Source organism: Mesoplodon densirostris, chromosome 4, assembly GCF_025265405.1.
Source record: "Mesoplodon densirostris isolate mMesDen1 chromosome 4, mMesDen1 primary haplotype, whole genome shotgun sequence".
In the NCBI taxonomy this organism is placed as follows: domain Eukaryota; kingdom Metazoa; phylum Chordata; class Mammalia; order Artiodactyla; family Ziphiidae; genus Mesoplodon; species Mesoplodon densirostris.
In genome coordinates, this window is record NC_082664.1 from 81896234 (window position 1) to 81912526 (window position 16293).

General features: G+C 35.9%; 1 protein-coding gene across 1 annotated transcript; it reads left to right on the plus strand.

The window, feature by feature from the left end:
• Positions 1-6250: 6250 nt before the first annotated feature.
• On the plus strand, positions 6251-7194 carry LOC132489366 (PSME3-interacting protein-like). Its single transcript, XM_060098277.1, has one exon. The coding sequence runs from the start codon at positions 6281-6283 to the stop codon at positions 7043-7045; it is 765 nt and encodes a 254-aa protein (XP_059954260.1). The 5' UTR covers positions 6251-6280; the 3' UTR covers positions 7046-7194.
• Positions 7195-16293: the final 9099 nt, after the last annotated feature.

The window sequence follows — 16293 nt, forward strand, 5'->3', positions numbered from 1 at the left end:
GGGTGTCCAGTTGTTCCAGTGCCATTTGTTGAAAAGACTATCTTTGCTCCATTTTATTGCCCTTACTCTTTCGTCAAAGATCAGTTTACTATATTTGTGTGAGTCTGTTTCTGGGCTTTCTGTTCTGTTCCATTGATTTGTCTGTTTTTTTCATCAGTACCACACTCTCTTGATTACTGTAGCTTTACAGCAAGTATTGGAGTTGAGTAGTGTCAGTTCTCTCACTTTGCTCATCTTCAATATTTTGTTGGCTATTCTGGGCCTTTTGACTCTTAGTATAAACTTTAGAATCAGTTTGTCAATATCCACAAAATAACTTGCTAGGATTTTTATTGGGATTGCATTGAATCTATACATCAAGTTTGGAAGAACTGATATTTTGACAATATTGAGTCTTCCTGTCCATGAACATGGAATATCTCTCTATTTTCTTAGTTCTTTGGTTGCTTTCATCAGAGTTTTATAGTTTTTCTCATATAGATCTTACATATGTTTTGTTAAGTTTATGTTATTTTTTGGACTGACAATGTAAATGGTATTGGGTTTTTATCTTCCAATTCCACTTGTTTATCATTGGTATATAGCAACTCCAGAGATTTCCTAGAGTTTTCTCTCAGTCCCCTAGCCCTGTCCCCTGGCTTCATATGGGCTCACATGTCTGTGTTTTATGAAATGGAGGAAAATCTGATTCTGTTCTGACCGTTATCAACTACATGAAGCTTTATACTACAAAAAAGACACAGTACAGGGAAAGTGTAAAAACCATTTTAAACCTTTGTGAGTTTCTAATATATAAAACTTCTGTATTTTAGCAGAGGTTAGAAAGATTGATGCAAGTGTGTTGCTGTCACTTACTCATTTTCAAAATACTGTCTGCTCTCAAAAATAAATAAATCAATGTATACGAGCTTTCAACACAATGTTTCATTGTGTGATTTGTTAAGTCTTGGGAAGGACTTGAACATGAAATGATGGCAAAAACAACTTATTTCTGTTGCTTATAATTTAAGCTCTCATTCACTATGAAAATATAAATATTTTCAGAAACAGGAGGACATCAAGGCAGGGACAAGCCAGCTACAAACTGGTCACAGCATTTTTTAAAGATACCTTTAAAAGCTATCAGAGACACTTCTGCTTCCAAAAAGATGGAATAGAGATCATTTCCCCTATTTCTTCTGTTGCTTACAACTAAAACCCTTAGACAACATATTTTTAAAAGAAGAAGAAGACAGACCTGTAAGGGATGTAAGACTCAAGAAACAACACATTAGTTAGTTACCTGAGTTTTTCTTTGGCCTCATATATCTGATTCTAGGAGCTAAAGAAGCTGGAAAGCTGCAAATGTCAACTGGCCCAAACAAACAAACAAACAAAAAATCTCCAACAAAGCCTGCTCTCTCCAGAAAAAGGACCAGGAATGGGGAAGCCTAGTAAGATAGAAAATTTTGACAAATGTTTTACTCCAGCCCAATACCACAGGAAAAAACTGTGGCCTCACCCCTAACCACACTGGCAAAGACTGAGTGAGCAGCCTAGACTTCTACCCTGCCAGGCTGCCACCACCTGCCAGGATGGTATCAGAGAAGGTCATGTAAAGAGTCAGACTTTTATCACCACTGAACAGATATGAGGCCCTCCCAATGGATATCATGTGGACACCCAGAACCTACACCCACCCCCATCCAGCAGTAAAGAACTGCATATCCCCCACCCTTCTGAAGTAGAGCCAGAGGAAGTTTAGTGAAGAATAAGGACTTTTACACCAAACAGCTGTAACAAGACCACTTCCCAGTGGTATCAGTGGAGGACTAACTAGTGAGGAGCTGGAAATCTCACTCCTACCCAGCAATAATGAGGAGCCCCTCCCCAACTTGTATGTCAAGAGAGGCTGAGTGAGGAACATGGACTTCTGTTCCCATTTGCCAGTAGCAGGGCAAAACTTCCACTTCCTATGTCATAGTGGAAATTAAAGAAGCAAGCTAAAACAGAAGGTGTATATCAGATTCACAGTGTTATACTATCCAAAATATCCAGGTTTAATAATTTTTAAAAATCAGTTACTAAGCACCAGAAAAAATCAACTTCAGTAAAAAAAGACAATCAATAGTTGCAAACACAGAGATGACAGAAATATTAAAATTATCTGACAAAAATGTTTGTCAGCCATCATAAAAATGCTTCAATAAGAAATTACAAACACACTTGAAACAAATGAAAAAAAGAGAAAGCCTCAGCAAAGAAATAGAAACTCTCAGCAAAGGATATAAAATCTAAACAAGAGCCACATGAAAATGTTGAAACCAAAAAAAAAAAATTAAAATTAAAAACTCAGTGAATGGGCTTAACAGCAGAATAGAAGGGACAGAGGAAAGGATCAGTGAACTTGAAAGTAGAATGATAGATATTACCCAATCTGAACAATAGAGGAAAAAAATAGACTGAAGAAAATTAACTGAGCCTAAGCTACCTGTGGGACTATCACAAAAGATCTAACATTTTTGTCATTAGATCATAAAAAAGAGAGAATACAGAGGGCAGGCTGAAAAAGTATTTAAAGAAATAATGGCTGAAAGCTTCCCAAATTTTGCAAAACACAGAAACCTGGAGATTCACAAAGCTGAGCAAACCCCAAACAGGAGATAAGCAAAGCAATACATGCCAAGACATATTGTGGTGAAATTCTGAAAACTAAAAACAAAAAAAAGTCTTGAGAGCAGCAAGAGAGAAACAACATTTTACCTATGGGACAAAACCATTTTAATGGGAACAGGTTTCTCATCTGAAGCTATGGAAGCCATAAGGAATTGGCACAATGTTTATGAAAGAAAAAGAGTCTCAATCCATAGTTCTATATCTGAAGAAATTATCTTTCAGGATTAAAGAGGAAAAAAGCCATTCTCAGAAAAAAGAAAACTAAGAGAATTTGTCATCAGTACATTACCTTAAAAGATTGGCTAAAGAAAAGGAAATGATAAAAGAAGAAATCATGAAATATCAAAAAAAGAAGAAAGAACAATGAAAAGAGTAAATATATAGATAAATACATTTTCCTTCTCCTGAAGGAAATTCTAAATTATTCTTGATGGTTGAAGTAAAAAATTATAATCATATCTGATATGGTTCTAAATGTATGTAGAAAAATATTTAAGGCAATTATATTATTAACAAAGAAGAGTAAAGAGACATAAAGGGAAGTAAGTTTCTACATGTTACTCAAACTGGTAAAATGTTGATATAAGTAGACTGTGATGAGTTATGTATATATAATATAATACCCAGAGCAACTGCTAAAAGAGTTATACCAAGAGATATTCTTAAAATACTATAGATAAATAAAAAAGAAATTCTAAAGAATGCTTATGTGACCCACAGAAAGGCAAGAAATAAAAAAGAGAAACAAAATACAGAAATAACAGACCAAAAACAACAAAAAAAATATTTCACTTAAGCTCTAACACATCAAAAATTAAATTAAATATATATGACCCAAGTATGGTGATTTAAAAACAGAGATTTTCATAATGTATTATTAAAATTACCCAACTATATACTGTGTACAAGAGATGCATTTCAACTACAATGCTGTAGGCAGGTTGAAAGTTTAGGGATGGAAAAAAGATAGGTCATACAAATATTAATCAAAAGAAAGCAAATGAGGCTATATTAATATCAGATAAAGTAGACTTCAGAGGAAAGAAAATTAGCACAGACATAGAAGGACATTACATAATAATAAGAATCAATTCACCAAGAAGACATAACAATTCTAACATACAAGCACCAAATAACAGCTACAAAATATGTGAAGCAAAACTTATAGAACTGTAAAGAAAAATAGACAAATCTATAGTTATAGTTAGAAATTTCCCCACTCCTCTCAACAATGGATAGAATAACCTTCTGACACACACACACAGACATACACCCACAAATATATACACACTTACATACACACAAACAGATCCAGGCACAGGCATGCAAAGCCTGGTAAAGTCTAAGGTCAGGAAAGGAGAAATAAGAGAAACCTTTCTGGCTTTGACTCCTACTCTGACTCTTACAATGAATGCAAGAAGTAGTCTCCTATGGCTGGAAGAGAGGTAAAAAAGCTCAAAAAGTTTCCCCATCTGATGTGTAGGTGTGTGAGACCTGCTAAAGAATAAAAGCAATGCAGGAGAATGAAGGAATATCCTTCAGGGACTCAAATCCAAAGCTCTGATAAAAGGAGTATATTGAACTTGCCCTCAAATCATTTGAAGACTGCTAAATTAAATCTAACTAAAAAACAATGTGGCCCAAACTCTACTCAAATAAAAATATATTGACAGTGCTTGCATGACAGAAGAGGCTAAACCTTCTCTTGGCACAAATATTTATTCAATGTTTACATCTATCTTACACAGATATAGAGCATTCAGTCAAAAACTGAACCATGCAAAGAAACAAAATAATGTGACCCATCATTAAGAAAAGAAACAGTCAAAAGAATCAGACTCAGGGCTTCCCTGGTGGCACAGTGGTTGACAGTCCACCTGCCGATGCAGGGGATGCAGGTTCGTGCCCCGGTCCGGGAAGATCCCACGTGCCGCAGAGTGGCTGGGCCCGTGAGCTGTGGCCGCTGGGCCTGCGCGTCCGGAGCCTGTGCTTCACAACGGGAGAGGCCACAGCAGTGAGAGGCCCACATACCGCAAAAAAAAAAAAAAAAAAAAAGAATCAGACTCAGATATGGCCCAGATGTTAGAAAAATCAGAGAGAGATTTTTTTAAATAAATACAATAAATATGTTAAAGGAATTATGAGTGAATGGCACAAGTGAGCAAACAGAAAATTTCATCAGCGAGATGGAAACTATATAAAAGATCCAAGTGAAAATTCTAGAATTAAAAAAGATATTAACAGAACCTATCAGAATTATTTTCATTCATTCTTATCAACAGACAAGACACAGAGGAGGAAAAAAACAAGTGAACCTGAAGTCATTCTCATAGAAATTATTCAAACTGCAAAGCAGAGAAAGAAAATGAAAAAGATACAGCATCTGAAATCTGTGGAACAATATCAAATGAGCTGATGTACACATATAATTGGAATTCCATACAAAGAAGAGAGAGAAAATGAGGCAAAAAAATATGTGAAGAGATAATAATTGAGAATATTGCAAAATTGACAAAAACTATCACCAAAAACTGCAAGAAGCACAGCTCCTGTATTTACCCAAACCAGGATTAATACAAAGAAAACCATACCTATACACATCATAGTCAAAGTGCTGAAAGCCAAATATAATCTTGAAAGCAGCCTGAGGGGGGGATCGCACTTTATGCACCAATGAACAACAGTAAGAATGAAGTATGATTATTCATCAGAAACAATGGAGAACAGGAGAAAATGGAATGACATTTTTAAGTTCAGAAAGAAAAAACTGTCGACCTAAATTCTATATCCAGTGAAAATATCCTTTATGAAGGAAGAAAAATAAATTTTCAGACAGACAAAGGCTGAAAGAATTCATCCTTAGCTGACTTGCACTACAGGAAATGCTAAAGGAAATTCTTTAGTCTGAAGGGAAATACTAGAGAAAAACTCACTCTGCATGAAGAAACAAAGAACACTAGGAGAGACACATATATAGATAAATATAAAGGATTTTTCAACTTACTCTGATATATATATATAAAATATAAAATATTTACATATAAAAATGTAAAAATATTTTAAATCCTATAAAATTATTCCTATTATATATAAAATATAAAGTATATTTTAAAATTCTAATATATCTATGCCTTTATCAGAAACAGAGAGAGAGAGAGATAAAACTTTAAAAAAGTCTATTGACTGTTAAAGCCAAAATTATAACAATGCATTATGAGGTTTATAGCCTATGACAAAATAAAACATAATGATAACAGGAGCACAATGGGCAGATATGACCAGTAATTGGAAGCATATAAGATTAAGGTTCTTGCACTGATTATAAAGAAATAGAATATTTTTTTAATGTGGGCTATGAAAAGTTAAAGAAGAATATTTTATTTTATTTTATTTTATTTTGCTTTAAAGAAGAATATTTTAATCTCTACAGCAGTCACTAAAAAATAATACCAAGAGACATAACCTAAAAGTAGAGAACATCTAATGGAATATTAAATACACTCATTTCATTCAAAAGCAGGCAGGAAAGGAGAAATAGATTATCAAAAATAGGACAGAAAGAAAACAAACATCAAGATAGTAAATCTAGGAGCTGTGTTGTGGCGGTGAGACTGATTGTTCCATTATGGATGGAGGGGATGATGGTAACCTTGTTATCAAAAAGAGGTTTGTGTCTGAGGCAGAATTAGATGAACGGCGCAAAAGGAGGCAAGAAGAATGGGAGAAAGTTCGAAAACCTGAAGATCCAGAAGAATGCCCAGAGGAGGTTTATGACCCTCGGTCTCTATATGAAAGGCTACAGGAACAGAAAGATAGGAAGCAGCAGGAGTATGAAGAACAGTTCAAATTCAAAAACATGGTAAGAGGCTTAGACGAAGATGAGACCAACTTCCTTGATGAGGTTTCTCGGCAGCAGGAACTAATAGAAAAGCAGCGAAGAGAAGAAGAACTGAAAGAACTGAAGGAATACAGAAGTAATCTCAACAAGGTTGGAATTTCTCAAGAAAACAAGAAGGAAGTGGAGAAGAAAGTGGCTGTGAAACCCACAGAAACCAAGACCAAGTTCTCCCAGGCAAAGCTGTTGGCAGGAGCTGTGAAGCATAAGAGCTCAGAGAGTGGCAACAGTGTGAAAAGACTGAAATCGGACCCTGACCCAGATGACAAGAATCAAGAAGCCCCTTCCTGCGTGTCTCTTGGAAGCACATCTCTGAGTGGTCCCTCCATCCACTGCCCCTCCGCTGCCGTCTGTATTGGCATCCTCCCAGGTTTGGGCGCCTACTCTGGGAGCAGTGACTCTGAGTCCAGCTCAGACAGCGACGGCACCATCAACGCCACCGGCAAGATCGTCTCCTCCATCTTCCGAACCAACACCTTCCTCGAGGCCCCCTAGTTCCTCTGTTCTCACCGCAGGGAGCTCCTCCCCAAGAGTAGACTGGACAGTTTATTCTGCCTACAGGCATTACCTCCCACAGATAAGTCCTTTACCTGCGCCCTGTGCACACCGTGACATTTTTAACCTCATCTAAAAATGTGCCAGAATCCAAAAAAAAAAAAAAAAAAAAGATAGTAAATCTAAATACAAACATATCAATAATTACATTGAAAGTAAATGGGCTAATTACTGCAATTAAAAGGCAAAGATTGCCAGATTGGAAAAAAATAAAAACAAAGCTTAACTACATGCTGTTTACCAGAATATGGTTAAAAGATTAAGACAAAGACAGATTGAAAGTGAAAGGGTGAAAAAAGTATATCATACAAACATTAAGCATAAGAAAGTTAACATGGTAGACTTCTGTCAGCCAAAGTAGACTTTGAGAAGAAAAGTACTATGAGATAAAGAAGAAATTTTAATAATAAAAACACCAATTCAACAAGATGTCATAACAATCTTAAATGTCTGTGAGCCTAATAACTAAGTTCCCAAATATATGAATCAAAAATGAAATAAATAAATAGACAGATGCACAGTTGGAGATATAATACCCCTCTCTTGACATTTGACAGAATAAGTAGATAAATTAGAAAGGATATAGAAGATTGGAACAACAATATCAACAACTTGGCCTGATATGCTTTTATAGAACACTATAAAATGAAACACATTCTTCCCAAGTGCAATGGACCATTCACCAAGAGAGACTGTAGCTGAGCCATTAAGCAAGTCTTAGTGAACTGCAAAGGATCAAAATGATAGAGTATGTTCTACGATCAGAACAGTATTCAATTAGAATTCAGTAACAATAAGATATCTAGAAAATCTACAAATATTTCAAAATTCAACAACAGACTTCTCAATAACACAAGGATCAAAGAAGAAATCTCAAGGGAAATTAGAAGCCCACTAACCCTCAGCCACCTTTCCATCTTCACAGGAATGAGATTATCAGATCATTTCAGAGAGAAAGTTTTAATAAGTGGAACAAAAAGGAAGACTTGGAGGAGATGCACCGAAGAAGAAAAAGATCACTGAACACAGAATTAGAGGACCTAATACTGTTACCTACTGGATGTGGAACTTTCTGAAACCTCTTAGAGAATGCATTTGTTCGTCTGAAAATGGGAATAATAACACTGCATGTCACATCTTTGTGAAGTTTAAGTGTAATGCTTGCAAACGCATCTATCATGTCAAATGCTTAGTCCATCCTTTGGATGCTCAACAAACACTGGTTGGATGAAAAAGTAGTTTGGAGCAATGAAACACAAACTCCATACATCTGTCTAGAACCCAACCTAGCAAGAAAGAGAAAAAAAAAATATGTTACATATGTGGATTTCAGGTCATACCTAACTAGCCCACATGAGAATTATTTAAAGATAATTGAAAGGACAAAAGTTTTTTAAAGATATCTCTTTGGAGGGAACTAGCAGTTGAGGAAAGAGTGCATGTGTTCATATTCCACCCTCTCTCTTAACTGAACCAATGCATTCCAGCTTCTTAAACAAACAATATTTCCACTTCATTGCTATTTACAGCCATAGCCTAAAGCACAAAGATCAGACTTAGCGTCTGATTAAACTAAGTTTTATAAAGAATGACAAAATAATTGGTAAAAACATTTCAGCTTGGGTATGTAAAATAGAAAAAACAAAGTAGCAAACGTTCAAAGCACAATGGATTTGGGGGAACAACACTGTCTTTTCTCTTTGGCATTTCTCTAGGATTCCTATCTTGGCTGGGTGACAAAAACCTGTCCATCAGCTACAAGTCTGAGCCTATCAGCCTTACAAATCAGAGTTAATAAAAGTCAATCAGAGATGGTTTAACTCGCTTGCTTCTGCCTGAAGCAGGATTGAGCCCCACTGTCTGTCATCCACTTAGAAACACTTTCTATGGCCGCCCATAAATTCTAAAAATTTACTTATCTATATTTCTACAGATAGGAAAAAGTGATTCCTATAAATATGTACCAGGCTAACACAGGTGCATATGAACCCCCTACAGGTAAATGCCCAGATATAAACTTAATCCTCCACAGATAGAGATACATAGAAAGACGCAGTTTTCTTGAACCAAAACAAAGAAAAGAACCCCACAGCCTCTTTACTTTAGCATTTTACCCTGTAATACATGTCTTTCAGTATGAAAGGCATATGTCATAATTGCCTCTACATGTATGTTGGCTTGTGACTTTTTCAATAATTCAAATATGTATTGATATATTCATTGGCCAAATCCTTATGACAACCACCATCAAGATTATGATATTGTGATAGGAATAAAGACACAGATCTACTAGAGAATGGACTTGAGGATATGGGAAGGGCGAAGGGTAAGCTGTGACAAAGCGAAAGAGCGGCATGGACATATATACACTACCAAATGTAAGGTAGATAGCTAGTGGGAAGCAGCCGCATAGCACAGGGAGACCAGCTCGGTGCTTTGTGACCGCCTGGAGGGGTGGGATAGGGAGGGTGGGAGGGAGACGCAAAAGGGAGGGGATATGAGAACATATGTATATGTATAACTGATTAAATTTGTTAAATAAAAAAAATAATAATAAATAAATAAATAAATAAATAAATAAATAAATAAAAAGAGTGAACATATGAAAAAAAAAGATTATGATATTGGGTCTAAAATTCAAACTAGTAGAGTTGACGTTTGCTCCTGTCAGATCCAAGTCTTTGTCTACAACAACAATAGCAGAATTTTCTGCCTCTATTAGGAACTATCTATTCTACAGCCAAAGATGTGCATACCCAGGTAACTCTCAGAGGGACCCAGTAAGAGAGAGCCGGGAGAATACAAGAATCTAAAAGAGGCTGTTAGGATAAATATTAATCAGAGACAAGTTCTCTTCTAACCATAAATCCCATAGTTTTTGAGTCAAATTTAAAATTCAGAGGTCATGTCAAACAGAATCAAGGTACAATACAACGTGCTGATTCATTCATTCAACAAATATTTGCTGAATGACAACTGTGTGCCCTTTATGTCTATGCTTTTAACAGAAGTATAATGTGAGCTACATATGTAATTTTAAGTTTTCTAATAGTCACATTTTTAAAAGTAAAAAGAAATGAGTAAAATTAATAATATATGTAATTTAATCCAATATATCCATGTATTATCATGTCAACATGCAATCCATATAAATATTTATAAATATTTATTAAAGAGACAGTTTACATCACAGTTCACACTAGCCACATTTCAAGTGCTCATAGTCACATGTAGCTACTGGCTACCATAATGAACAGAGCAGTTCTAAATGCTATGGGTATGTATAGTGGTGAACAAAACAAAATACTTACCCCTGTAGAGATTAGTCCTTGTGGGGAAGACAGACAGTAAGCAAATAAATATAAAATGTCAGGTTGTTAACATGGCCTAAAAGGCCATATGTGATCTGGCCCCAGCCACCTCTCCAAATTCATCATCATCATCACCATCTCTCACTGCTCCCCTGAACTCACTGGGCTACAGCCTCACTGCCCACCTGCCAGTCTGTGAATAAGCCTGCCAAGCACATACCACCTGAGGGTATTTCCATTCACCTGGAACATTCTTCCCCAAGACATTAAAGTACTTTGAAAACTTTAAAGAATAATGTACATAATAATAAACAGCTATAGAATGCTTACTCTATACATTACATACATTTTTCTCAATTAATAAACTCCACAACAAAATCATGAGATAGAAACTGTTTTATGTACATTTTATAGATTAAGAAACTGTACTTTACACTTGTTATGCATATATAGTTTATTTAACCAATCTCTCTTTTGTTCAATTTTTTTTTTCATTTTTAAACTTTCATGCTTAGTGAATATTGCCTTAGGATTCATTCTTAGAGGTAGAATTGCTGGGCCAAAAACTAGGGGCACTTTTAGGCTTTCAGGATAGATGTTAAATTACTTTCCAAAAAAGTTATACCAATGAAAGTCTCACCAGCATAAGCAACAGCCTATCTCTCATCTCTCTCCTGGTCTTCAATTTAGTGTGTTTTTATTTTTTTCAATCTTTACTCGTTCAATATGAGAAAAATAACTTCTCAATGATGTTTTAAACTTTTTCATTTATTTGATTCTTTGTGAGGATAAATATTTTTCATGTTTGTCGAAAAATTTTATTTCTCCTTATTTAATTCTCCTTGTGCCTACTGTTATTTTTCATTTACATGTTTATCTTTTTTTCATTGCTAATAAGCACATGCTAACCAGGGATATTAACTCTTTGCTTTTTTTTTTATGATGCAAATGTCTTCTCCTGTTTTCCCCTTTGTCTTTTCATTCTGTTTTACTCCTGTTCATTTTTTTTTTCTTCATGATTGCTACTTTTTTTGGCATGTCTTAAAAATTCTTCCCCCCAAATTTTGGAAATGCTTCTCCATCCTCTTCTTTCTAGCTGCCCTAACTGAGCAGCCTATGGGGCCATCATCTGATACACTCTCCACTCCAGTATATCACAGAAGAATGGTTTATCTGCCTGTGTTCCCATTCTCCCCTTTTTTCAATCCTCCCTTCTTAGCTGCCCAGAGATGCCCCATGTCCCTTTAGGATCTAGCTTCCTCCATCTTTCAGCAAAGCATTGATCTTATGCACTCACCTTATATCGTATTTTTGACAAATATCTGACAGACTTTTAGGGAAGTAATAGAAATGGAGACAGGCCTTAAGTGGAGGAGAGAGAGCACTAAATTAGAAGTCAGATCCCTGCATGCTAATTCTGGTTCTGCTATTACCTACATAGTTCTTACACTTAAGTTCTCTGGATCCACTATTTCTTATGAGATAAAAGGGTTGGCACAATGACTGTCAGCTGCACTGCATTCAAAGGCCAACATTTCTCACTGAACACTATGATATGAGTCTTCCTTTTCATCTGGCTTTGGAAGAAACATATTCCAAAGTACAGAAGAGATAATCAATTAAATGACCTGCATAATGAGAGTTCCTGGCATAAATAATTCTGAATGAGGCTCAGTGGTCTAACTTTCTGCTTCTTAAGGCCATTTACTGTATGGTAATACAGGGAAAATCAACTTCTCAACAGGCTAAGAAATGTTATTTATCAGTGAAGAGAAATAATCAAGGCTTGAAGATTCTGTACATGGTTATCAATTCAAACAGGAAATTACTTCTAATTCAGAAATATCACAAGTAATAGAGAGTTGACTTTTTACCTGAATTAGAAATAACAAACTTTATTGGGCTTGGAATCATCAGTAAAATATTAAGCTTCTCTTTCATATCCTACCCAATGAATAATGAACTGCTTCACTGGACTTGAACTTGTTTAGGACAGGAATTTATTGGACCGTTTTCTGAGGGTAGAATTCCAGACCAGAATTATACGTTAGTAACTGAATACAAAAGTTGGCCTCCTTTGTCTAGTGTAGAAACTGCCACCTCTTCTAAAACACAGAACAGATTTTCCGGTTCGTTTTGCAGAAATGGCTTTCATGGGATTTGACAACACAAGAGTCATTCATTAATCTAATTGTCCTCTGCCATGAAATTATGCTTAATGTTAGTAATGTGGAGACAGTAATATTATAAAATATGAACTACTAAAGTAGCCTGGAATACGCTGGCAATTTCCAACCACTTGATGGATTAATGCCCAATTCTGGTAAATTTTAGATTCTGATTGATGAAGCCATTTAAAAGCAAATGTAATTAGGTTTAAACTTTATTTACCAATAAATTCCATATCTTTAAACCCTAAATATAATAACAAGTATGGATGAGAAATTCTTATCAGAAATGACCATCTTTAAAATAATCACTCTCTGAAATTATTGCAGCATTTATCAGAATCCAATCCTAGTTCATATTTTCTCCTGTACTGTTGTCTACCTAATATTATCTTGGTAGTATCAGTTATAAGAGAATTCATCCACATACATCCACATGCATACATACATTTTCACTTACTCTTTTTTTACCTTTTTTAGAAACTGCTATCATCAGAGAGAATCTAAAGTCATATTTTCTCAACATACATTTCTCCTGTGGGGAAAATATACATTTTCCTAATTTACTAAATAAGTTTAATAAAACCTAGGTGTTTGACATTGAACACTTAAAAATTTTGAGCTGTTTAAACATCATTCATCTTAACCTATAAAATTTAAACTTCTGTGTGTTTGAGGTGTCAGACATTTCTGACAAAGGTCTCAGCCTAAAGAATTATACCTGTAGGTCTTTTCCCCTGATCTTTAGCTTTTTTAGAAGTGAGCCCACAGAATATCTTGATGCCAGTTATACTAAGACTTAGTCTCAAATCAAATAAAGAGCAACGTTTGTTTCTATGGTGAAAAAATGGGGATAAAGTATTTGTGCAGTGTTCATTGCTCCTACAGATTCCCTCAGTGGACAAGTGCTCCCTGCGTTTCACAGGATGATTCCACCAACAGCACCATCTCTGGCCGGTCCAGCCCCTTAACACTGCCTCCAGTCATAAACGAACCACAAAGTCAAAAAGTATTAGCTGAAAAGCTTTCTAGGACAGGATTCTCATCATGCTCTTCCCTCCTCTGAAAGTTATTCTACTTACAAATTGATTTACTGGGAAAATGACACCTAGTTGTTACATGTTGTACAATTCAGAGCACCTAAAATCACTGTGCCTTGGTTTATCTTTCAAATCCTGCCATTACCTCATCTTAAAGGATTACTGCAAAATAATATGTCTTGGAAAGGTCCTCAAAATCCAGCAAAGCCTGAATAGAATAAAACCCATCTGGTGGAGAGCTATTCCCCAGGGTGGACAAACACACAAGGACAGTAATGAACACAGTTGCAGAGTTCCCTTTGTATGCATATTGCTTTCCAGGAAAAGGCAGGCTCACTCAGCAAAACCCTACCATTTGTTATTTTGTTGTCTTCGCTCTCTCCTTGCCACCTAAAGAGCAACTAAACATGATAATAATGACCATAATATATTATTAGAGCTCACGTCTATTTACTGCTGAGTTAAGCAATTTACATCAGTTTCCTGATGATTCCTCATAACAACTCTATGAAGTTACAGATGAGAAAACTAGAGTTTAGTCTAAGGTCATGCTATTAGGAGAAGAAAGAACCAGAAGTCAAGCCAAGATTATTTGGCTCCAGAGGCTCAACTAGGAAATACAAGAGGGAAAAAAAAAAAAAGCCTTTCAAAACTATTTTCCTGTCCACAGATGTTTACAAAGAAATTGGCAAAGATAACCTCTCAACCTATTCTGAAAAAAATTTTCCCTATTACTTTTAAAACTGCAAATTATCATTTGATCTGAGAAAATATGGTAAATGGAAGTAGACAAACATGAAAATGATGATAATAATAATGTCAACTTCATTGCACACCTATTAGGTACCAGCTACTGTGCTAAATGCTTTCCATTCACTAGTTTAATAAACCTTCTCAGCAGTCCTTAAGCTAGGTACTGATATTATCTCCATTTTACAGATGAAGAAACTGAGGCCTGGATATGTTTCAGAGAAACTCATACATGTTAAAAATATTAATAATTTAGTATCTAAAGACAGAACTTTGCCTTTGTAAAAAAAAATTAAAAGGCACAATTATTTAAGATCTAACTTCTGGTTATGTTTTTTATTTTATTTTATTTTTTTGCGGCACATGGGCCTCTCACTGTTGTGGCCTCTCCCGTTGCAGAGCACAGGCTCCAGACATGCAGGCTTAGTGGCCATGGCTCACGGGTCCAGCTGCTCTGCGGCATGTGGGATCCTCCCAGACTGGAGCACGAACCTGCATCCCCTGCATCGGCAGGCAGACTCTCAACCACTGCGCCACCAGGGAAGCCCTGGTTATGTTTTATTTTATCAATCTGATGCTCCAACTATGAAGTCTGAAAATAATTTAAACAACTTGTTCCCATTGTGAGTGATCTAAGGAAGGAAGGAGGGAAGGAATAAATATCCCTCCCTCTCTCCTACCCTCCAGTCTCTTACCAGTGCTCCTCATTAGCAAAACCAACCAAAAGCCAGGGGCCAGGGGAGTGTGGTTAATGCAGCCTCAGAGCAGCAAAGATAGGTGGAGGATGGATTAGACGGAGGAGGGTTGGGCAAACTGAGAATAACCAGCATAGCCACTCTGTCTCCTAACTGGAAATGGTATTCAATAAGATGCATGTGATTTGGTGCCTAATGTCCACCTAGAGATAGCAGAAGTGATATGGGAAAATTTCCATTGCCTGATCTGCAAAAAAGTAAAGTAATAATAATGCCAATGTACAATTTTTAGAGTGCCCTATAAAGTATGTATACATACATAGAGCTAAATATTAAAAATGTAGAATGAATCCTGATGTTAGGTCCCATCCCCCTTGCCTAGAGAATAACCCTTAATCAGCATAGCTGAGGGAACAGTTCTGAACGCTCTTCTGTATCTTCCACGTGGATTTGTGCTGCTGTGTTTGGGAAGACCAGCATTCTAAATTTGGGATTAACCACAGTTGGTGGTATGATTTCTTAAGCACATTTAACTTCTTGTTACTTCTCTTTGTTAATGCTGACTTTATTTTTTCTATAATAAATTCTTAGATGCAGGCTCCATGTCTACCTAAGTACAGGAGTATAGCTGTCATCATGCTCCATATTCTCTTCAGTGCCCAATAAATGGTATTTGATTTTAAATCATCAAGAAACATGAAAAAAGTTTTTTTTTGGAAATGATTTGGTCATCTTTATGAAAATTTGAGATTGAAGGGATTGAGAATGCAGCTCTATGTTCGTTATAACCATTTGGTCAAAGTGTTGTTTTTGAGTCTGAAGTAGGTGAAAAATTGTCATGTATCTCCACTCCAGCTGACTATAAAGAGCTAGCCACATTTTTTTTTAAATATGGTTTGCCAGAGTCTAGCCCTCCATGTTATCTTGACTACACATATCTTTTGAGACAGGTATCCAAAGTCAAGTTTGAAACAGAAGTAGGAGATAATATTGGGCTGTTCCTACCTTCATTGGGATTATGTTGGTTACACATTTCTACTTTATTTTCAATGAGGAGACTGCATAGAAGCCAGAGAACAGTGGCCTCAGTCTGATTTTTAGTAAGAAAATTATTCTTAATCATTCTGGAACAGAAAGTTTGGAGCAGTAGAGATTCTGATATACTAGAGGTAGAAATATAAACTGGTAATTTGGCAATAGCTAGTAAAGCTGAAGATGTGCATA

Coding starts and splice junctions, on each gene's coding strand:
- LOC132489366 (XM_060098277.1), top strand. CDS start 6,281: ATGGATGGAGGGGATGATGGTAACCTTGTTATCAAAAAGAGGTTTGTG.